The sequence below is a fragment of the Pelophylax lessonae genome (genome assembly GCF_965119305.1).
Source record: "Pelophylax lessonae genome assembly, chromosome: 4".
NCBI lineage: Eukaryota > Metazoa > Chordata > Amphibia > Anura > Ranidae > Pelophylax > Pelophylax lessonae.
This window is the reverse complement of record NC_138771.1, coordinates 626,084,141-626,103,357: the sequence shown is the minus strand read 5'-3', so window position 1 is coordinate 626,103,357 and position 19,217 is coordinate 626,084,141. Positions and strand designations below refer to the sequence as shown.

Here is a 19,217-nt window from a genome sequence, read left to right as displayed (position 1 = left end):
ACCAGTGACATTACTACAGTAATCAGTGCTAAACATATACACTGTTACTGTAATAATGACACTGGCAGGGAAGGGGTTAACACTGTGGGTGATTAAGGGGTTAAATGTGTACCTAGGGGCGTGTTTCTAACTGTATGGGGACGGGGCTTATGGAATGACCATAGAGACCTGTGATCCCACATAGAAAGGATCACAGGCACTCTATGATCATTCCAGAGAGAAGAATGGTCAGCTGTGTTTACAACAGATAACTGTCCTTCTCTCTCTCTCTCAGCGGGGAGCGATCGTGGGTGTCAGACGGCAATCGGAGCCGCCTGCCCCGTGCATCGGAGTACCGGCTGCCGAGTGGGGGCGGGAGCGTGCCGCCGGCGACGAGCGCTTACCCCCTAGCTGCAGGTGCGCGACTAACGTACAGTTACGTCGGTTCGCGCAGGAGGAGCTGCCTGCTGCAGTCGTTAGGTAGTTAATGGAAACATGTATTGAAAAATGCAAAATGCACCCAGAATAAGCAAACTGCAACCTGCATAGGTGTGAACCAGGCCTAAGAGAGTGGTGGCGGGGGTGACAAATTAAGAATGAATGAAGTATACAGGAATGTAGGGGTCAGAGTTGGTTTGGTGATCTAGAGAAAGAATTAGGAAAAGATCGAGATAATTGAGGTTATTAAATATTGGACTCTTCCTTTTCTTTTTTCGTGCTGGTTCACATTTGTGCGATCACAGAGATCGCATGTAATTCGGAGCGCACTGCACCTTAAATTACATGCGATGTCTGTGCGGTGCAAATTTCAGTTTGTATGGCTGAACTCGCACCGCAATCGCATCTAACTCGCACAGGACCCTTTTTTTGGTCCGCAGCAGAATCGGTTCGCATGGTGGTTCACACTAGTGCAATCCGATTCTGTGCGAACTTGCAGATCGCACTGCGATATGCGATCGCATCTGGGGGTGTCGTTAACATTTAATTGACACCCCCTGCGTATCGCATATGGCAGTGTGAACTGCCAGGGTTGCGGATGTGATGCGGGAACACGCTGCATATTCACAGCGTTCCCGCATCGCACAAATGTGAACCGGCACTAAGTGCCGGTTCACACTTCTGCGTTTGCGGAGATCGCATGTAATTCGGAGCGCACTGCTCCTAATTACATGCGACCTGATGTGCGGATGAGAGTTCAGCCATACACTTTGTATGGCTGAGTTCGCACTGTATCCGCACCAAACACGCACATGAGGCTTTTTTTGAGCCGCAGTAGAATCGGATTGCACAGTGGTTCACACTTGTGCGATCCGATTCTGTGCGAACTTGCACATCGCACTGCGATATGCGCTCGCAACTGGGGGTGTCGTTAACATTTAATTGACACCCCCTGCGTATCGCATATGGCAGTGTGAACTGCCAGATGTGTGGATGCGATGCGAGAACACGTTGCATATTCGCAGCGTTCCCGCATCGCAGAAGTGTGAACCGTCACTTAATGTTTAATTTATTTGTTTGTTTTTGTAAAGAAACATTTCAGAAAATGAATAAAATGTTTTGGAAAAAACAAAGACACTGTGTTCCTCAACAGATGAGAAATAGCATTTTTGTACTGATTGAAAAATCACTTTCAAGAAGTCAGTTAGACCCCATTTAGCCCCGGTTCACACTTATGCGATGCGGGAAGGCTGCGAATTCGCAGCCTGTTCCCGCATCGTAAACGCACCCCCGGCAGTTCACACTGCCATATGCGATACGCTGGGGGTGTCAATGTAATCTTAACGACACCCCCAATTTGATCGCATATCGCAGTGCGATCTTGCAGTTCGCACAGGATCGGATCGCACAAGTGTGAACCGCTGTGCGATCCGATCCTGATGGGGCTGCAAAAAAGGGTCCTGTGCGTGTTTGCTGCGGGTGCAGTGAGAATTTGACATACAAAGTGTATGGCTAAACTCGCACCGCACAGCCGATCGCATGTAATGAAGGAGCAGTGCGCTCCGATATTACATGCGAACGCCGCAGCCGCATGAGTGTGAACCGGCTCTTAGAGCCGGTTCACATTAGAGCGATCCGACTTGCCGGGGCGACCTCACACGTCGGAGCGGCCGGCACGGACTTCATAACATTGAAGTCTATGCAGGTCGCTCCGGGTCGCCCCAAAGAAGCTCCGGACCCTTTTTCTAAGTCGGAGCGACTTGTGTCGCTCCTATTAGAACGGTTCCACAGCTTCTCTATGGCAGGCGACCTACGGCGACCTGTCAGGCGATCAGGTCGCCCCAGTGTGAACCGGCTCTCACACTACCGCGACTTGTCCGGCGACTTGGCCGCCGGACAAGTCGCGGTCCATTGTGTGCTACGGGAACCGTTCTAAGAGGAGCGACTCAAGTCGCTCCGACTTAGAAAAAGTTTCCTGTACTACTTCGGGGGGACACGAAGTAGTCGCCCCGAAGTAGTACAGGAACGACTTGCAAAGACATTCATTATGTGAAGTCCGTGCAAGTCGCGCCGAAGTCGCGGTGACCCCGACTTCACAGGTCGCCCCCGAAGTCATGCCGCGTTAGTGTGAACCGGGACTTAAGGAACAGAGGAAATCTTTAACCTTCGGTTCTTATTGCCAACCTACAGTAGGATTGGCCATTGTCAAACAAAAAGAAAAAATCTGTAGGTTACCCCAGAATAACCTCTCCCACTTCCAGCATGCCATCGTTTTGTAGTAAAGCAGTACCAAGCGCATGAGAATAAACATGGGAGGGAGACTCCAAGAGAATGACATTTTTATCATATTTTTGCACCAAATGGCTTTTCTTCTGTACAAACCAATGAGACAGAAGCTGATCACAGTGCAAACTTCAGCTTTTTCAATAAAACCTAGAAGCTGATTGGTTTCAATGCACAGCTGCGCCAGATTCTGTGTGCACCAGTTTTAGTAAAGGCCCGTACACACACGCAGATCGTCGTCATACAAACGTCGGCGGACGAAAGATCTGCCGATTGTATGCGTGTTAGTATGGTGCCTCCGACAGATGTCTGCACACAATCTGCGGACAAGAGTCTTTCTTGCAAACATGAAAATTTTTGTCTGCGGACACCAGAACGGACGATTGTTTGCCTGTCAGTACAGAAATCAGCCGACAAACCGCAGATTTGCAAGACTGGGCATGCTCAGAAAATAAAAAACACAGGGAAAGTTAACCATTACATGACATCACTTCTGCAGTCAGCTGAAGTCTGCGGACAAAATTCTTGTGCTGTCCTTGTGCTGTCTTTGCACTTTTCAACAGACACCGACATCCCGGGGAGAAAAGACGAACATTTGTATGACGACGATCTGCGTGTGTGTATGGGGCTTTAATCTCCCTGGTATGCGTCTTCAAAAGCAATCCACTTTTCCTAAAAAGCTTCTTCCTTGTGGCTGCATCGATTCACCTCTTTCTGACTCAGACACCCATGTAGCCCTTACAAAGGGTAGATGGAGCAAAGGCTTGCAGCAATAACTTACTCCACGTTTGTAAGGAATAAAAAAACAACATATCTTTATTTACAAAAACTGTACGAACAGCGGACAATGACACATTGACCAGCAGCCCAAAAGAATGTAAAGCATTTATTTTCCCCTAATTTTCACAAGATAATAAATTAAAACTTTACAAAAATATATATAGGGAAAAAAAAAAAACATTCATCCGGTCCCTTTCATTCTTCACAATGGTGGCCTGGTTAAGCCATCGTATTTTTGTAGCCCACAAGGATAGCACTTAGGGGTTCTTAAAGACCCAAACCTAGGATTATGGAAATCCACTGCGGCTGAATCAGAGCAGAGAAGAGGGGAAATGTCATCCTTATAGCTGGTCCCTCTTCCACCCCCTCCCAACGGCAGTGCGTGGGCGCTCTAGCAGTTCTCCCATCGGCAGTGCGTGGGCGCTCTAGCAGTTCTCCCATCGGCAGTGCGTGGGCGCTCTAGCAGTTCTCCCATCGGCAGTGCGTGGGCGCTCTAGCAGTTCTCCCATCGGCAGTGCGTGGGCGCTCTAGCAGTTCTCCCAGCGGCAGTGCGTGGGTGCTCTAGCAGTTCTCCCATCGGCAGTGCGTGGGCGCTCTAGCAGTTCTCCCAGCGGCAGTGCGTGGGTGCTCTAGCAGTTCTCCCAGCGGCAGTGCGTGGGCACTCTAGCAGTTCTATCGAGTGAATCACTGGCAAGATTGTGTATAAGGCAGCTTAGGTTTGTTTCCTGATCAAGTCAGAAGAAGTAAGGAGGCTTTTCAGCTGGTCGTCATTTTAGCCCTGGCCTCTTCTCCCTCCTCTGTGCACTCTCCTCCCTCTTCCATCATTATCGAGAGGTCCAGGTCTTCTTCATATGGAGGTGGATCTGGAGAGCAACCTGTGCAGGCCTGGAGAGGACAAACGAACAATTATAATTAAAAAACAGCTGAAACCAATAAATCTCTTAAATCAGACTGTGCAAGCTCATAATGTCAAGGCCCCTTTCACATGGGCGCACCGCCCGACATTGTCCGTTCTGCTCAGCGGGGGATCAATCCGCCGATCCCCGCTGAGCAGGCGGATGACAGGTCTGTCTCCACTCTATGGGGAGATCGCCTGTCCATTCTCATCAGATCCGATCCTCCAGACGGATGGAAAATAGGGTTTCCATCCGTCCAGATTTCACAGACAGGATCGTTTTAGATAGCAGCAGGTGTGAGCGGAGATGTCTCCGCTGACACCCGCTGCCCCATAGGGATGCATGGAGCATCCGATCAGGTCCGCCTGAAAAATGACAGGTGGATCAGAACGTCCGTGTGAAAGGGGCCTTACCCTGTAAAATCACCTCTTATTGGTATATGCAAATTGTACCTACAGCACGTGCCGCCGGCAACCCATGATTATACCGCGGACTCGATGTTCGCCGGTACCCACCGATTACACATGCAGAACAACAATCTATGTAAACAAGTCAGAAGGGAAGACATTGAGCCTGTGTTTCTGCTAAGAAACAAGGATCTTTGCCTTCCCCTAGTCAAAGCACCTTCCCCATAGTGAGTAAGCACAACCTAGGCACACATTTAACACTTTGATCGCCCCCAATGTTAACCCCTTCCCATCCAGTGTTATTAGTACAGTGACTGCATATTTTTTTTAGCACTGATCACTGTATTAGTGTCACTGGTCCCCAAGAAGTGTCACGTGTCTGATTTGTCCGCCGCATTATTGCAGTCCTGCGTAAAATCGCTAAAGGCCGCCAATACTAGTAAAAAATAAATAACATGCCATTGTTTGTAGAAGCTATAACTTTTGCGCAAATCAATATACGCTTACTTGTATTTTTTTTTTTTTTTAAACCAAAAATATGTAGCAGAATACATATTGGCCTAAAATGAAGAAATTTTAATTTGTACATTTTTTTTTTATTGGATCTGTTTTATAGCAAAAAGTAAAAAAAATATATATATATATATATTTTTTTCAAACCTGTCAGTCTTTGTTTTGTTTATAGCGCAATAAATAAAAAATGCAGAGGTGATAGAATTCCACCAAATGAAAGCTCTATTTGTGGCAAAAAAGGCCAAAAATTTAATTTGGTCTACAGGGCCGCAAGACTGCGCAATTGTCAGTTAACGTAGTGCCTTATCAGAAAAAATGGTCTGGTCAGGAAGGGGGTAAAACCTTCCGGAGCTCAAGTGGTTAAAAATAGAAAAAGTATCAGTTATCAACTCTGAGCTTGGGCAGGAGAGAAGCCTCTATGCCTGACCCTGGGCTGAAGTGTTTTATCTGACAGGAACAGGGAGAGAATATAACTGAATAACAGCACAAACACTGCAATGTTGCAACTGTGAAGGAATGTGATGAACACTTGTGAATTAACCACTTAAGCCCCGGAGGATTTGGCTGCTAAACGACCAGAGGGTATTTTGCGATTCGGCACTGCATGACTTTAACGGACAATTGCGCGGTCGTGCGACGCTGTACCTAAACGAATTTGGCGTCCTTTTTTTCCCACAAACAGAGCTTTCTTTTGGCGGTATTTGATCACCTGTGCGATTTTTTGATCACGCGCTATAAACAAAAAAAGAGCGTAAATTTTGCAAAAATAGCAATATTTTTCCCTTTTTTTTATATGAAATTCCCCCCAAAAAAAAATGTAAAAATCAAAATTTTTTAATATTTTCAGTCAATTTGTTTTATGCTACCTATGTTTGGTAAAAAAAATCGCAAAAAGCGTATTTTGATTGGTTTGCGCAAAAGTTATTGCGTTTACTAACAAAGGGAAAGATTTTTGTCATTTTTGTTGTTTTTTTTTTAACGCGTAATGGCGGCGATCTGCGATTTTTTTTGCGGTACTGCGACATTGCGGCGGACAGATCGGACCCTTGACTGACATTTTTGACACTTTTGGGGTTACCAGTGACATTTCTACAGTAATCAGTGCTATATATATGCACTGTTACTGTAAAAATACACTGGTAGTGAAAGGGTTAACTTTATTTGAGAGGGAGGGGCTGTGTGTGTCCCTAGGGGCGTGATTCTAACTGTGATTGGCTGTGGCTTCAACTGTATGCAGAGTGATCAATGGATCTACATAGTAGATCCATGTGATCATCTCTCATACAGAGAGGAGAATGACAGGCAGCTTGTTTACACAAGCTGCCTGACTTTCTCCCTCTCCCCCGCCGATCGCAGAGTGGCCGGCGGCGATCGGGTCCGCCGGTCACACGCGCGGGGGGGTCCGTGACCACGCGGGAGCGGGAGCGCGCCTCCGGCGGCGCGCGCTCGCTCCCTCAACCCTCACAGGCAAGCGACGTAGACCTACGTCACTTTGCCTGTGAGGGGCTGACCGCCGCCGTAGATAGTCGTGCGGCGGTCGGCAAGTGGTTAAGCAAAATGTCTATTTTTCTATGTGTATTTCTCTGTACATGTACATATCTTTTTTCTGTCTTCCTTACTCAAAGTGGCCGTTACTAGATACCCCCACCACCGACAATGGAATGTTAGAAAAAGATGGAGCTTTTGGCACAGAGCCTTCAAGAAAAGATAACATTCATAAACTCGAAGGGGACTACCTTATAATGGACATGACTAATCAGAAAGTTGCAAATAATCAGTATTATGATAATATTATGCTTATGACGTACTAACATATGACACCGCCTACTAACTATTTAACTCGCTGTTCATTCGAAATAAACAGGAAGTATCATTTACCTGAACAATGTGTGTCAGTGTGATCTTCTAGTGCATGCACTACAATTATTTAATTAGACCCAGTAGCAGAAATCTATTTTGAGCCTGATTGAGGTTCGCAAATCATTACAATTGGCGCACAAACGTGGGGCCCTCAGGTGTTCGTCTGACGAAAAGCCGCGTAGGAGGTTTGGCGACTGGATGAGACAGACCAAGAAGGACTTGCGCACCCCTGAGAGTAGGGTAGGTACTTTTACCTTACCACTGTACGACTTGTTTCTGTCTTATCTTCACGCGGGCCTTGGCTGCTTTTCCAAGGACGTTTCAGAGGCGGGTAATCTTTTATTCCTCACCTGGGGCTGTTTTTATTAACCTGCTGTAAGATTTCTGCTGGCTGTATATTGTTTGTTCAGTGTCTGCCACCCTGGCTGATTGGGACTCTGCAGACTGAAAGACAGTCCATCCTGGGTGATTGGGACTCTAAAGGAGGTTGCCCGACACTAGGGTGGATGTACGTCTTTCGGGACGGGTTACTCGGGGGGTTGACTGGTTAAAGGACCCCCTGAGGGTTTAGCTCAGCTGCAGGAGGATACCCGACACTAAGGGAGGCAGGAGTAATGTCTCAGTGTCTGTCGTTTTGTTTGAAGTGTGTCTCTACAGACTGAAAGTTTGCATTTGTGTGTCCTGAGAGGGCGGATATTTGCAATGTCCTTCGGGACGGTTACTCGGGGGGTTGACTGGTTAAAGGACCCCCTGAGGGTTTAGCTCAGCTGCAGGAGGATACCCGACACTAAGGGAGGCAGGAGTAATGTCTCAGTGTCTGTCGTTTTGTTTGAAGTGTGTCTCTACAGACTGAAAGTTTGCATTTGTGTGTCCTGAGAGGGCGGATATTTGCAACGTCCTTCGGGACGGTTACTCGGGGGGTTGACTGGTTAAAGGACCCCCTGAGGGTTTAGCTCAGCTGTTGAGGTCACATGACAAGAGAGACGACAGGAGTTATGTTATGTTTTGTTCTGTGTGTGTTGTGAAATGAAACGTACAGTAATAATAGTGGATAAAAACATTTTTTATCAGGCAAAACATAGTTTGCCATAGTCGGCAGGATGTTTTGAGGTTATTTTTTATAGAATTATAGATAATGAGAAATTACATTTTGCAAATGGGTCCCTATGTAAAAGGGAGCTCCGGTGCAAAATTTTGAAAATTGGCTACTTGTCAAGGAGGGGGGGGGGGGTTTCAACTGTAAATATCTTTGTTCCTTTAACAGTTATAGAATTCATTTTTGGACAGAAAGGGTTACCGCAATTAGTGACCATTGAACCCTATTGGCACAGAGCCAAAAGTTTTAACTTAGATTAACTTTTTATCTGATTATAGTATTTAAGTGATATTTCGGGGGCATCCTCTATTGCAGGAAGGGAACCTCTGGTCAGCTCTGGCCACCCCTATTCAGAGTTTGGAAAATTGGCACAAAGCCAAAAGTTTCAAATCATGTTAACCCATTAAGTGCCAGTACTGCCCCCCTCTGGCCGTCAGCTGAGACGGCGGCAGAAGAACAGAAAAGAGTGAGGGACCTTGGATTTGAGCTGGGTGGCCCAGAGGGGGGGGGGGGGAGAGAAATATGGGTCAGCATATTAGAAAACCGGAGAAGGGAAAGTTTGTGAGTTCAAACAAAACCGTGCTGACAGGCTGCAGCCAGAGCAACCGTAGGAGTAGCAGCGTACGCTGATAACAGAACAGAAAGGAATTCTGTGTGAGAAAGGCTAAGAAATTGCATAAGGAATGATGGATCGTAGAAGCTAAGAAAGATGACGATCAAGGTTGGAAATTGCATGATGTATCTCATAAAGTAGATCGTAAAGCCAATAAGCCCCCGCCCTATAATGGCGTCTGGAGAGATAAAGGGGAGGGTCCTTACTCTCCGCCTACCGCCCATTATCCTCACACCACTCCTACTCAAACGCAACCCACTGTGACAGTTCCTGCAGACGGCCATCTTGGTGCAGTCATGTCTTCACTTCCTGCCCCGCCCAGTACAGTTCCTGCAGACGGCCATCTTGGTACACCAGGAAGGCCTAACAAAGGCCTATATCCAATTCTTCCTGTTCTAACACTCCCATCCTCCCTGGATTACAGGTCCAATATACTAGTGATGAAGACACATCCGACTGGGACGACCAACCGCAGGTGACAAGGGCACCCGATGATTTAACCCCATCACAAACAGCCACTTTAATGACAAGTCTGCCTGACCCAGAAACACAGCCAATGCCCCTCTACCACAGGATAGTGCAGCTACAAGAAATTTACCTTGTCCCCTTACTGAGCCACTCCAAGTGGGGACATTTCCTGATTTGCTTGCCAGATTTGTGGTGTCTTCTACATGCCCCTTGAATCTGCTAGGAGCTGATTCGCTGTCCGGACTACAGGCCTCAATCATTTTTTACGCCCGAAGGAGGAGTGAAGCTTGTGACTAATGGAGCTTTGATACCCTGTACTTCTGAATGCAACACACCTTTGTTCCCAGTGAACGGACCCCAAAAGGTGAACCAGAGAAATACAGAATGGTCCAAGATTTTCAAGCCAATTTGCCAAAGCCATAACCTCCGTCCTTGATCATTGGCAACAGGAACTCCCTACAGTGACTCTTCTCCTCTGTGAAGATGACTACCCCGCTGAAGAAAATTCAGAAAGTCTACTATGCTACCTTGAGGAACAAGGCTGTAAGGCCTCCAAAGAGAAAATACAGTGGTGTTCCAAGACTGTCACCTTTTTAGGCCGAGTAGCTGCAAGCCAGAATATTCTTCAACCAAAAGCAGCTAAACAACTGCATGCCTTTCTTGGACTCATATTTTACTGCAGGGCGTGGATCCCTGAAGCATCAATCCTCATGCAAACACTCTATGATGCTCTCAAGTCCGTGCCATTTACCCTGTCAAACGAGGCCCTGGACGATTTTATTCTGCTGAAGCAAGCAATATCCACAGATCCTGCTTTGGGACTTCCAGATTATGAGAAACTCTTCAAACTGTTTGTGTCGGAGAAGAATGGCCATGCCACAGGGGTCCTGGCTCAGGAACATGGAGGATGGACTAGACCCATTGGGAACTACTCTTGCCGCTTAGACCCCGTGGCTAGGGGTGGTCCTTCCTGTCTAAGAGCTGTCTTTGCTGCCCAAGCACTCCTAGACAAAACTTCAGACCTTGTCTTAGCACACTCCCTGCTTCTTCTGGCACCGCATGACATTACTGCCATCTTAAATCAGGTGCAACTCCGACACCTGTCCACGGCCAGACATCTACGGCTGCAAATCTCCCTCCTACTTCCTGACAACGTGACCCTCCAAGGGTGTCTCACTCTCAACCCGGCCACCCTTCTGCTGTTTTTCGAGGGGGGAGAAGGAGAAGGTGAAGAAGGAGACCCCTATGATACTCCACATGACTGCCTTGAAATGATGGGCTTGGAAACCTCATATCTCCCTACAGTGAGTGAAATTCCTCTGGAAAACCCTGACTACACACTTTTTGTTGATGGCTCTAGATATGCAGATGAAGGAGGCAAGTACCACACAGGTTATGCTGTGACCTCTGAATTTGAAATCCTACAAGCAGGAGCATTACCACCAACTGTATCTGTCCAGAAAGCAGAGCTTCAAGCCCTCACTGCAGCGTGCAAGATAACAGAAGGCAAAAGAGCTAACATTTACACAGACTCAAGTTACGCCCTTGGAGTAGCTCATGATTTTGGTATCATCTGGAGAGCTAGAGGGTTCTTGACAGCGGCCGGAACACCGGTGAAACATGGTCCTGCCATCAAAGATTTAATGGATGCATTACTCCTACCGGAACAAGTGGCTGTCTTGAAGGTTAAAGCACATGGCAAGCTGAATTCTAAAGAGGCCAGGGGAAACAACTTGGCGGATAAAGCGGCTAAACAAGCAGCAACAAACCAACGAAAAGCGGCTGAAGAGCAGAGTGAATCCCCAGTGCAGATGCCTTTGGCAGTGCATGTGCCATCTGACAGACTATACCTAGCCTCTATGCAAAAGGCAGCCTACACAGATGAAAGGCTGGAGTGGATCGACAAAGGAGCAGAATACAAAGGAGATCTGTATCTGATGAAAGGGAAAACCTGTTTACCAAAATATATGTATCCAGCAGTTGTCCAATGGGCACATGGACCTGCACATCTCTCTAAGAACTTAATGAATTCACTGATCAGCAAATATTATTGGGCCCCGGGAATAACCACCTTAACCAGAAACGCCTGTGCCTCATGTGCAGTATGTGCGAAATGCAATCGGGGAAGGACAGAAAAGACACCGCAGAAACATTTGGCGAAACCCCTATATCCGTTCCAAAGGATACAAATTGATCACATACAGATGCCAAAAAGCGGCCGATATGAATACGCCCTAGTGGTGGTGGACATGTTCTCAGGCTGGCCAGAGGCCTACGCAGTCACAAACATGACAGCTAAAACCACGGCTAAAAAAACTACTGATAGAGGTGATAGAGAGCGATCAGGGCCCAGCTTTCACAGCAACCCTAACAAAAGAGATTTGGGCAGCACTGGGAGTTCAGTTGGCTTTACACACCCCATACCACCCTTAAAGTAGTGGAAAGGTAGAAAGGATGAATGGGACTCTAAAGAATAGGATGTTAAAGATGGCCCAAGAGACTAACATGAGTTGGCCAGACAGTTTGCCTATTGCCCTGTTCAGTGTCAGGCACACCCCCCGGGGGAAACATGCCCTGTCACCTTATGAAATTTTGTTTGGTTCAGCCCCCAGACTTGGCTGTTACTCCCCACAGCAGTTGCAGTTACAATCTGATGTGTTAACTTGTTATGTTACATATTTGTCTAAAGCCTTAACTAATATCCATTCTCGAGTATTTTCCTCCATTCCAGATCCAGAAACAGACCCAGGAACCCACAGTCTTCAGCCAGGAGATTGGGTGTTAGTGAAGAAATTCACAAGAAAAAATTCACTTGATCCCCGATACGAAGGACCATTCCAGGTGCTGCTGACTACAGCTACATCAGTCAAGCTAGAAGGGAAAAGCACCTGGATACCCGCCTTTCACTGCAAGAAAGCCCAATCTCCTGAAGACAAGATTCTGGCTGCAGCACAATGATTGTGCTGTATATCCTTTTTTCTTATAAAGTTTGATAAAAGCTCAGCAGGTGATTATCACCAAAACAGGTACTCAACAGGCGGCCATCACTAAGACAAATGGTGTCACTACATTTTGGTACAATTCATCCAGCACACAAGTGGTTACATTTACTTTTGATTTTTGTAGTATAATACCCCTGATAAATACACTGACCCAGCACCCAACCACAGGAGGAAGCGAGCAACTCCCGCTGGAAGCTTTGATCCTCATGTGTAAATAGATGCCATAAGGGCCCCGAGGGGGATCCCAGATGAGTTCAAAGCCAAGGGATCAGGTAAAAGCTGGTTTCGAGTCTTTGCTCCCCCATAATAACTGTCAACAAGAATGTAGATTGGATTAACTACATATATAACCAACAGGGATTCGTGAATTACACCAGGGATGCCCTCCAGGGAATTGCTGACCAGTTAGCCCCCTCTTCCTATAAGGCACTCCAGAACCGGATAGCCTTAGACATGGTGTTAGCTGAGAAAGGAGGTGTCTGTAAAATGGTAGAGAGCCTTCAAGAGCCTTCAAGAAAAGATAACATTCATAAACTCGAAGGGGACTACCTTATAATGGACATGACTAATCAGAAAGCTGCAAATAATCATTATTATGCTAATATTATGCTTATGACGTACTAACATATGACACCGCCTACTAACTATTTAACTCGCTGTACATTAGAAATAAACAGGAAGTATCATTTACCTGAACAATGTGTGTCAGTGTGATCTTCTAGTGCATGCACTACAATTATTTAATTAGACCCAGTAGCAGGAATACACTTCCAGCCCAGGCCAATTCTGGCATTTCTTTCCTACATGTAAAAATCTGCATTTGCTACAAAATTACCCAGAATCCCCAAACATACATTTTTTTTATCAGAGACCCTACAGACTAAAATATCAGTCGTTGCAATTTATGTCACACTGTATTTGCACTGCGATTTTCCAAATGCAAATTATTTCTCTTTCAAGCGGTAGTATCCCGCTTTTTGACACTTTTACCTACAGGTAAGCCTATAATAAGGCTTACCTGTAGGTACAAATAATATCTCCTAAACTGGCACGGATGTTGGGTTCTTGGGGTCCCAACCATCCATTGATGCACTAACAGCGGTCCTGAAGTCCTTTGTGTCTCGGTGGAGGTGGCTTTTGGGCGGCGGGCTAGCACAAAGCGACCCTCACCTTCCCCTGCCCCATCTGTCTTCTCAGATCCTGAATCTGATTTGGCCGACGCAAATGTGGCCTACTCTGTGGGGTCTGCAGCCACGTGCCCCGACTTTTTTAATAGGGAGTATGATTTCTCCACGCCTGTAGCTGCGCACGAAAAGGCGCTGGTGGACGCACTGATTGTGAGTGTGCGTGAAACTTTAAAAATGGAGGATGCAGCTCCAAGTCCCAGTCCCCTTTGGCACTCACAAGCCATCTAAAGCGGCAAAGGGGTTTCCTTCTCCCTCCTATTTTGACAGATTTGCCACAAAAGAGTGGGAGCGTCCAAAACGTCCCTTTGTGGTTCCTAAACGCTTTGTGATGCGGTACCTTTTTGAGGTGTCCCTCCTTAAAAAGGGGACTGTTCCCCCCCCCCCCCCGGTTTCCAGGTTGAATAAGTCAACCATGATTCCGGTTGAGGAATCACTGGTCTTTAGGGATCCGGCTGATAGAAAAGCGGAGGCTGTGGCTCGCAATATGTTCACTGTTGCAGGTTCGGTGCTTAGGCCGGTCTTCACCATTGCCCTGGTGTCAAACTCGGACCGAGTGGGCTAAACTTTTGTGCCTTGACCTGGAGGGTGAGCAGCTACCACCTGCCTTTGCTGAACTGGCGGACCAGTTGGTCCAGGAGCTACAGTTTATCTGTGATGCCTCTTTGGATGCGGCTCCCCTGATTTCTAGGCTGTCTGTTTCGGCAGTGGTCCTTAGGCACGTATTGTGGCTTAAGTGTTGGTCTGCGGGCCAGACCTCTAAAAAGGCTTTAACTGATCAACCTTTTCAGGGAGATCGCCTGTTTGGGGCTACCCTGGATGACATCATTAGGAGTCTCACAGGGGGGAAGAGCACCTTTCTTCCACAGGCTAGTAAGGGTAAAGAACCTCGTTGCAGACGTGGCCCGTCCTCGGCTCACAAGACGTTTTTTCGTCCCTCAGGGTCCACTGACAAGGGTTCAAGTCCTCCTCGGAGTTTCCAAGCAGCCTTTTCTGGCAAGCTGAGAGCGGGATTCTCTAGACCCGCAGACAAGGCCCCTTCAGCATGAAGGTGCGCCCTCACCTGTGCCTGGGTTGGGGGGACGTCTTCGTTGGTTCCCGGGCCCGTGGACCTCTTCGGTGCAAGACAAGTGGGTCCACGAAGTCTGGCTACAACATTGAGTTTCATTCTTACCCTCTGGAAAGGTTCTTTCCTTCCAATGTGCGCCTGTCCCGTAGACTGATTGCAAGCTCTCTTCGGGGCAGTACAAGATCTGCTGCTTCAGGATGTGATTGTCCCGTTTCCGGCCTCGGAACAGTTTCAGGGTTTTTATTCAAACCTGTTTACGATCCTAAAGAAAGAGGGCAAGGTAAGTCTGATTCTGGATCTCAAGGCCCTGAACGGCTGCGGGTACAGAAGTTAAAGATGGAGTCCAGTCATACGGTAGTGGCATCCCTACATCAGGGGGATTTTCTTGCCTCTACAGACATCAAGGATGCTTACTTGCACATTACAATCTGGCCCATCACAGGTGCTTCCTCCACTTTGCTGTAGGAGAGGAGCATTATCAGTTTGTGGCGTTGCCCTTTGGTCTCGCCTCCGCCCCTCGGGTCTTCATAAAAGTGTTGGCTCGGGTTCTGGCGTTGCTGCGTCAGCAGGGGAATTGCAATACTGGATTACCTGGATGACCTCTTCTTGCGAGCGTAGTCCTTTGCGATTCTGATGGACAACCTGGAGATCACTATACAGACCCTGAGGGAATTTGTTTGGCTTCTGAATTACCAGAAGTCTGCTCTGATTCCATGCAGGAAATTGGATTATCTGGGTCTGACTCTGGACTCAGCTGTAGCCAGAGTATTCCTTCCACTGGACAAACTACAGAAGTTGCGTGCTGCGATTCATCTACTTTTTGAGGTTGTTCCGTTTGCATAGTTCCATACAAGGTCCCTGCAAAGGTAGATCTTGGTCAGATGGAACAAGTGTCCGAAGTTTCTGGATAATCAGATCTGGCCAAGCCGGGAAACCAAAGGGTCTCTGGTCTGGTGGCAGGGAAAATCCTTTCTCCCCTTGTACTGGACAGTGGTCACCACAGATGCCAGTTTGTCCGGGTGGGGAGGTGTCTTGGGTCAGAGCTCCGCTCAGGGTGTTTGGGCAGTGGAAGAGTCCAGACTACCTATAAATTTCCTGGAACGCCAGGCCATCAGGCTGTGCCTGGATCACTGGACTGATTGTCTTTCCAGTGCGGATTCAGTCTGACAACGCCACGGCAGTGGCTTACTTCAATCACTAGGGTGGAACAAGAAGTGTGTTGGCAGCTCTGGAGGTAGCTGGCATTCTACAGTGGGCAGAACGTTTAGTTTTGGCGCTCTCTGCAGTACACATTCCGGGAGTGGAAAACTGGCAGGCGGATTATCTCAAGTCCCTTCACCTGGACGTCTTTCATCAGATATGTCTTCACTAGAGCACCCCCGAAGTGGATCTGAGGTTTATGGCACAGTAACAAGATCCTCTGGCAGACCCAACAGACGCTCTGGTGGCCCGTTGGGTCAGTGTTGTCGGATGTTGTGAATGGGTTTTTCTTTACCATAGGGTAAATAGGATCCTGCGATCATCCACCACCGTGGTCTCCAGGCCTTTTTATGTTGCTGAGCTTACCAGTGCGTTTGTCTTTCCTCAGAATTTACCAAACTGCTGATTTGGCCACTCCTAATGTTGCTGCTATCTCTCTAATGGATTTGTTTTTGATGCCTTACAATAGCTTCACTTGCATGGAAAGCTCCTTTGAACGGATGATGTAGGTTCACAGCAATAGATTCCAAATGCAAATATCACACTTAGAATCAACTGCAAACCTTTTACCTGCCTAATTGATTAAGAAATAACGAAGGAGTAGCCCAAACCTGGCCATGAAACAGTTTTTAATTCAATTGTCCAATTACTTTTGGTCCCTTGAAAAAGGGGGGATAGCTATTCTTAAGAGTTGTAATTCCTAAACTTTTCCTCCGATTTGAATTTACATATCCTCAAATTAAACCTAAGACCTAAGAATGTGACTTTCAGCCCATATCCATTACAGAACTATAGCTTGAATAGGTTTCAGTATATAACTAAAAAAAAGGAAGTTGTGCATGTGTCCAAATATATATGGACCTAACTGTAAGTCTTCTTGCTCTCTCTAGCAGCAGACTTGATGCAATCTACTTTATCTTCAGGACACTCTAGCATCCCCTGGACTGACACCCGTCCACTGACTCTTCTAGCAGAAGGTGTGGCCCTCTCAGGATAGGCCCCATGACACAGATCTGTACTCACTGTAGGCAGAATCAGATTCTTTCTGGTGTCTCCCTTCCAGTCAACTCTGCAGGACCTCTGGGTTCAGCTTCTCTCTTAACTTTTAGGCCCTCAGGTCAACTACCCAAGGCCACATGGCAACTTCTACAAAGGAGGCTGCGGCAGCCGCCCCCTCCCTCCGGTACCCCACTCTAGTCGAAGACCCCAAGCACATGTGCCCTTGGCATTGATACAGTCACCCAGCATGCAATGAGGCAATTTCTCTGCCAATAGCCAGGGTGTAACAATGCCTGTGCCCTCACTTATCGGGTTTCCTCCCACTGCCCAATATGCCTCCCTATTGGACCAGTGTGAAACATTCAGACAAGCTGAGCTGCACCTGAGCACTGTGAGCAGACCCTATCAATAGATCCTGCTCTCTGGTAGGCAGAGAGCACTCCCTAGCTGGTGATCCTGGCTTCAACCTCATGCTGAGTGCCCCCACAGCAAGCAGCTTGTTAAGGGGGCACCCAAGCCGCTGCTTTGTGTGTCCATTCAGACACTGAGCCACGGCTCAGCCCCATCCCCTCTCTATCCTTATTGGCTCACTGACTTTGAGAGCAGTGGGCGCCAATGGAGGGAAAGTACCGGACAGCCGAGTCTCTCATGCAACATCACTGGATCTGGATGGGGTTCAGGAAAGTATTAAGGGGGCTGCTGCACACAGGTTTTTTTTTTTATCTGAAAGTAGAACTAGGGGCAAAACTTTTTTTTTTTTTGGATAGAGCAAGGGAGGGTTATAACTCCTGTTAGATTTTTTTTTCCCCATCTGTGTCCCTTTCTGGAGATTTCTTTTCACTTCCTGTCACATAGCCAAACAGGAAGTGAGGAAATCCCTGCAAATTGAAGGAATTTCTTGGGGACCCCCAGGTCACCGGAATCAGTGTACCCACTGGACGATTTCCCATATGTTACTTTTCTGGGGACATTCCAACATTTTCAGTTTTCTTTTAATTTCACTTTCAATGATAATGGTAAACAGGACAAATAGATAGGGTGAACATCAACGGGGGTACAGACAAGCAATAAAAACTGACAGGGGCTCAAATCCCTCTCCAATCCATACAAAAAAAAAAAAGTTTTGCCTTTAGTTATACTTTAATGCATAGAATGCATTAAGTTAAAAAAAAACCTTCTGCCTTTAGAATCACTTTAATACCTCATTTGGATTGCTTTTGGGCATTTTAAAGGTTGGGGCTTCCTGTGCTCCGAGACGAGAAAGAAAAAGGGGGGGGGGATCTTGTTCTCGGCATAAAATCTTTTTCTTGGAGTCCATTGAACAGCCTAGGTCCCACCCCCCCTATGTAAAGCATAATCATGCTCTCAGTACTGCTTTCCGAAAAAAATAAAAGATGGTAGTGGGAGAAGTTCTCCTGGACTGACCTAGTTTTTTGTTCGTCAGTGTCCACTCCTCATGTAGGCAGCTGTATAACTCAAGCATTAAGACTTTCTATTTGCCCAAATAGACTCCAAGAAAATAAATATTACGGCGAGTACAAAACTATTGTGGTAAATACTGAACTGGTGGCACAGATTACCGTGGAAAGAAATGGCGCTTTTCCACTGCATGGAACCGAGCGGTTCGGCTCGCTTTTGTGCTTTTCCACTGCATGGTACCGCATGGTACGTTGTGTTGGAACGGTACGGTACGGTGGTGCTTTTCAACTACATGGAACCGAACAGTACGGCTCGCTTAACCACTTAAGCCCCAGAAGATTTTACCCCCTTCCTGACCAGGGCCTATTTTGCGATTTGGCACTGCGTGACTGTAACGGACAATTGCGCGGTCGTACGATGCTGTACCTAAACGAATTTGACGTCCTTTTTTTTCCCACAAACAGAGCTTTCTTTTGGTGGTATTTGATCACCTGTGCGATTTTTTGATCATGCGCTTTAAACAAAAAAAGAGCGACAATTTTGCAAAAATAATATTTTTCACATTTTTTTTATATGAAATTCCCAAAACAAAAAATGTAAAAATCAAAATTTAACATTTTAGGCCAATTTATTTTATGCTACCTATGTTTGGTAAAAAAAAGAAAAATCGCAAAAAGCGTATTTTGATTGGTTTGCGCAAAAGTTAATGCATTTACTAACTAAGGGAAAGATTTTTGTCTTTTTTGTACTTTTTTGAGTAATGGCGGCGATCTGCGATTTTTTTTTTTTGCAGGACTGCGACATTGCGGCGGACAGATTGGACCCTTGACTGACATTTTTGACAATTTTGGGGTTACCAGTGCCATTACTGCAGTAATCAGTGCTATACATATGCACTGTTACTGTAAAAATGACACTGGCAGTGAAGGAGTTAACTTTATTGGAGAGGGAGGGGTTAAGTGTGTCCCTAGTGGTGTGTTTCTAACTGTGATTGGCTGTGGCTACTAGTGT

General features: G+C 46.8%; 1 protein-coding gene and 1 pseudogene across 4 annotated transcripts in view; one reads left to right on the top strand and one right to left on the bottom strand.

Annotated features, from left to right (window-relative positions):
* Positions 1-4,124: 4,124 nt before the first annotated feature.
* PER1 (period circadian regulator 1) overlaps positions 4,125-19,217 on the bottom strand; it is a 63,340-nt gene continuing 48,247 nt past the window's right edge. For all 3 annotated transcript variants that reach the window (XM_082252951.1, XM_082252952.1, XM_082252953.1), the window contains one exon: positions 4,125-4,365. In XM_082252951.1, the coding sequence (XP_082109077.1) occupies positions 4,237-4,365 (129 nt within the window). In that variant the 3' untranslated portion in view covers positions 4,125-4,236. The remainder of the gene's footprint in view (positions 4,366-19,217) is intronic.
* Positions 10,168-12,291, top strand: LOC309554699 (annotated as a pseudogene). The gene is made up of 2 exons: positions 10,168-11,770; positions 12,065-12,291. The product of its transcript is annotated as an uncharacterized misc_RNA (transcript).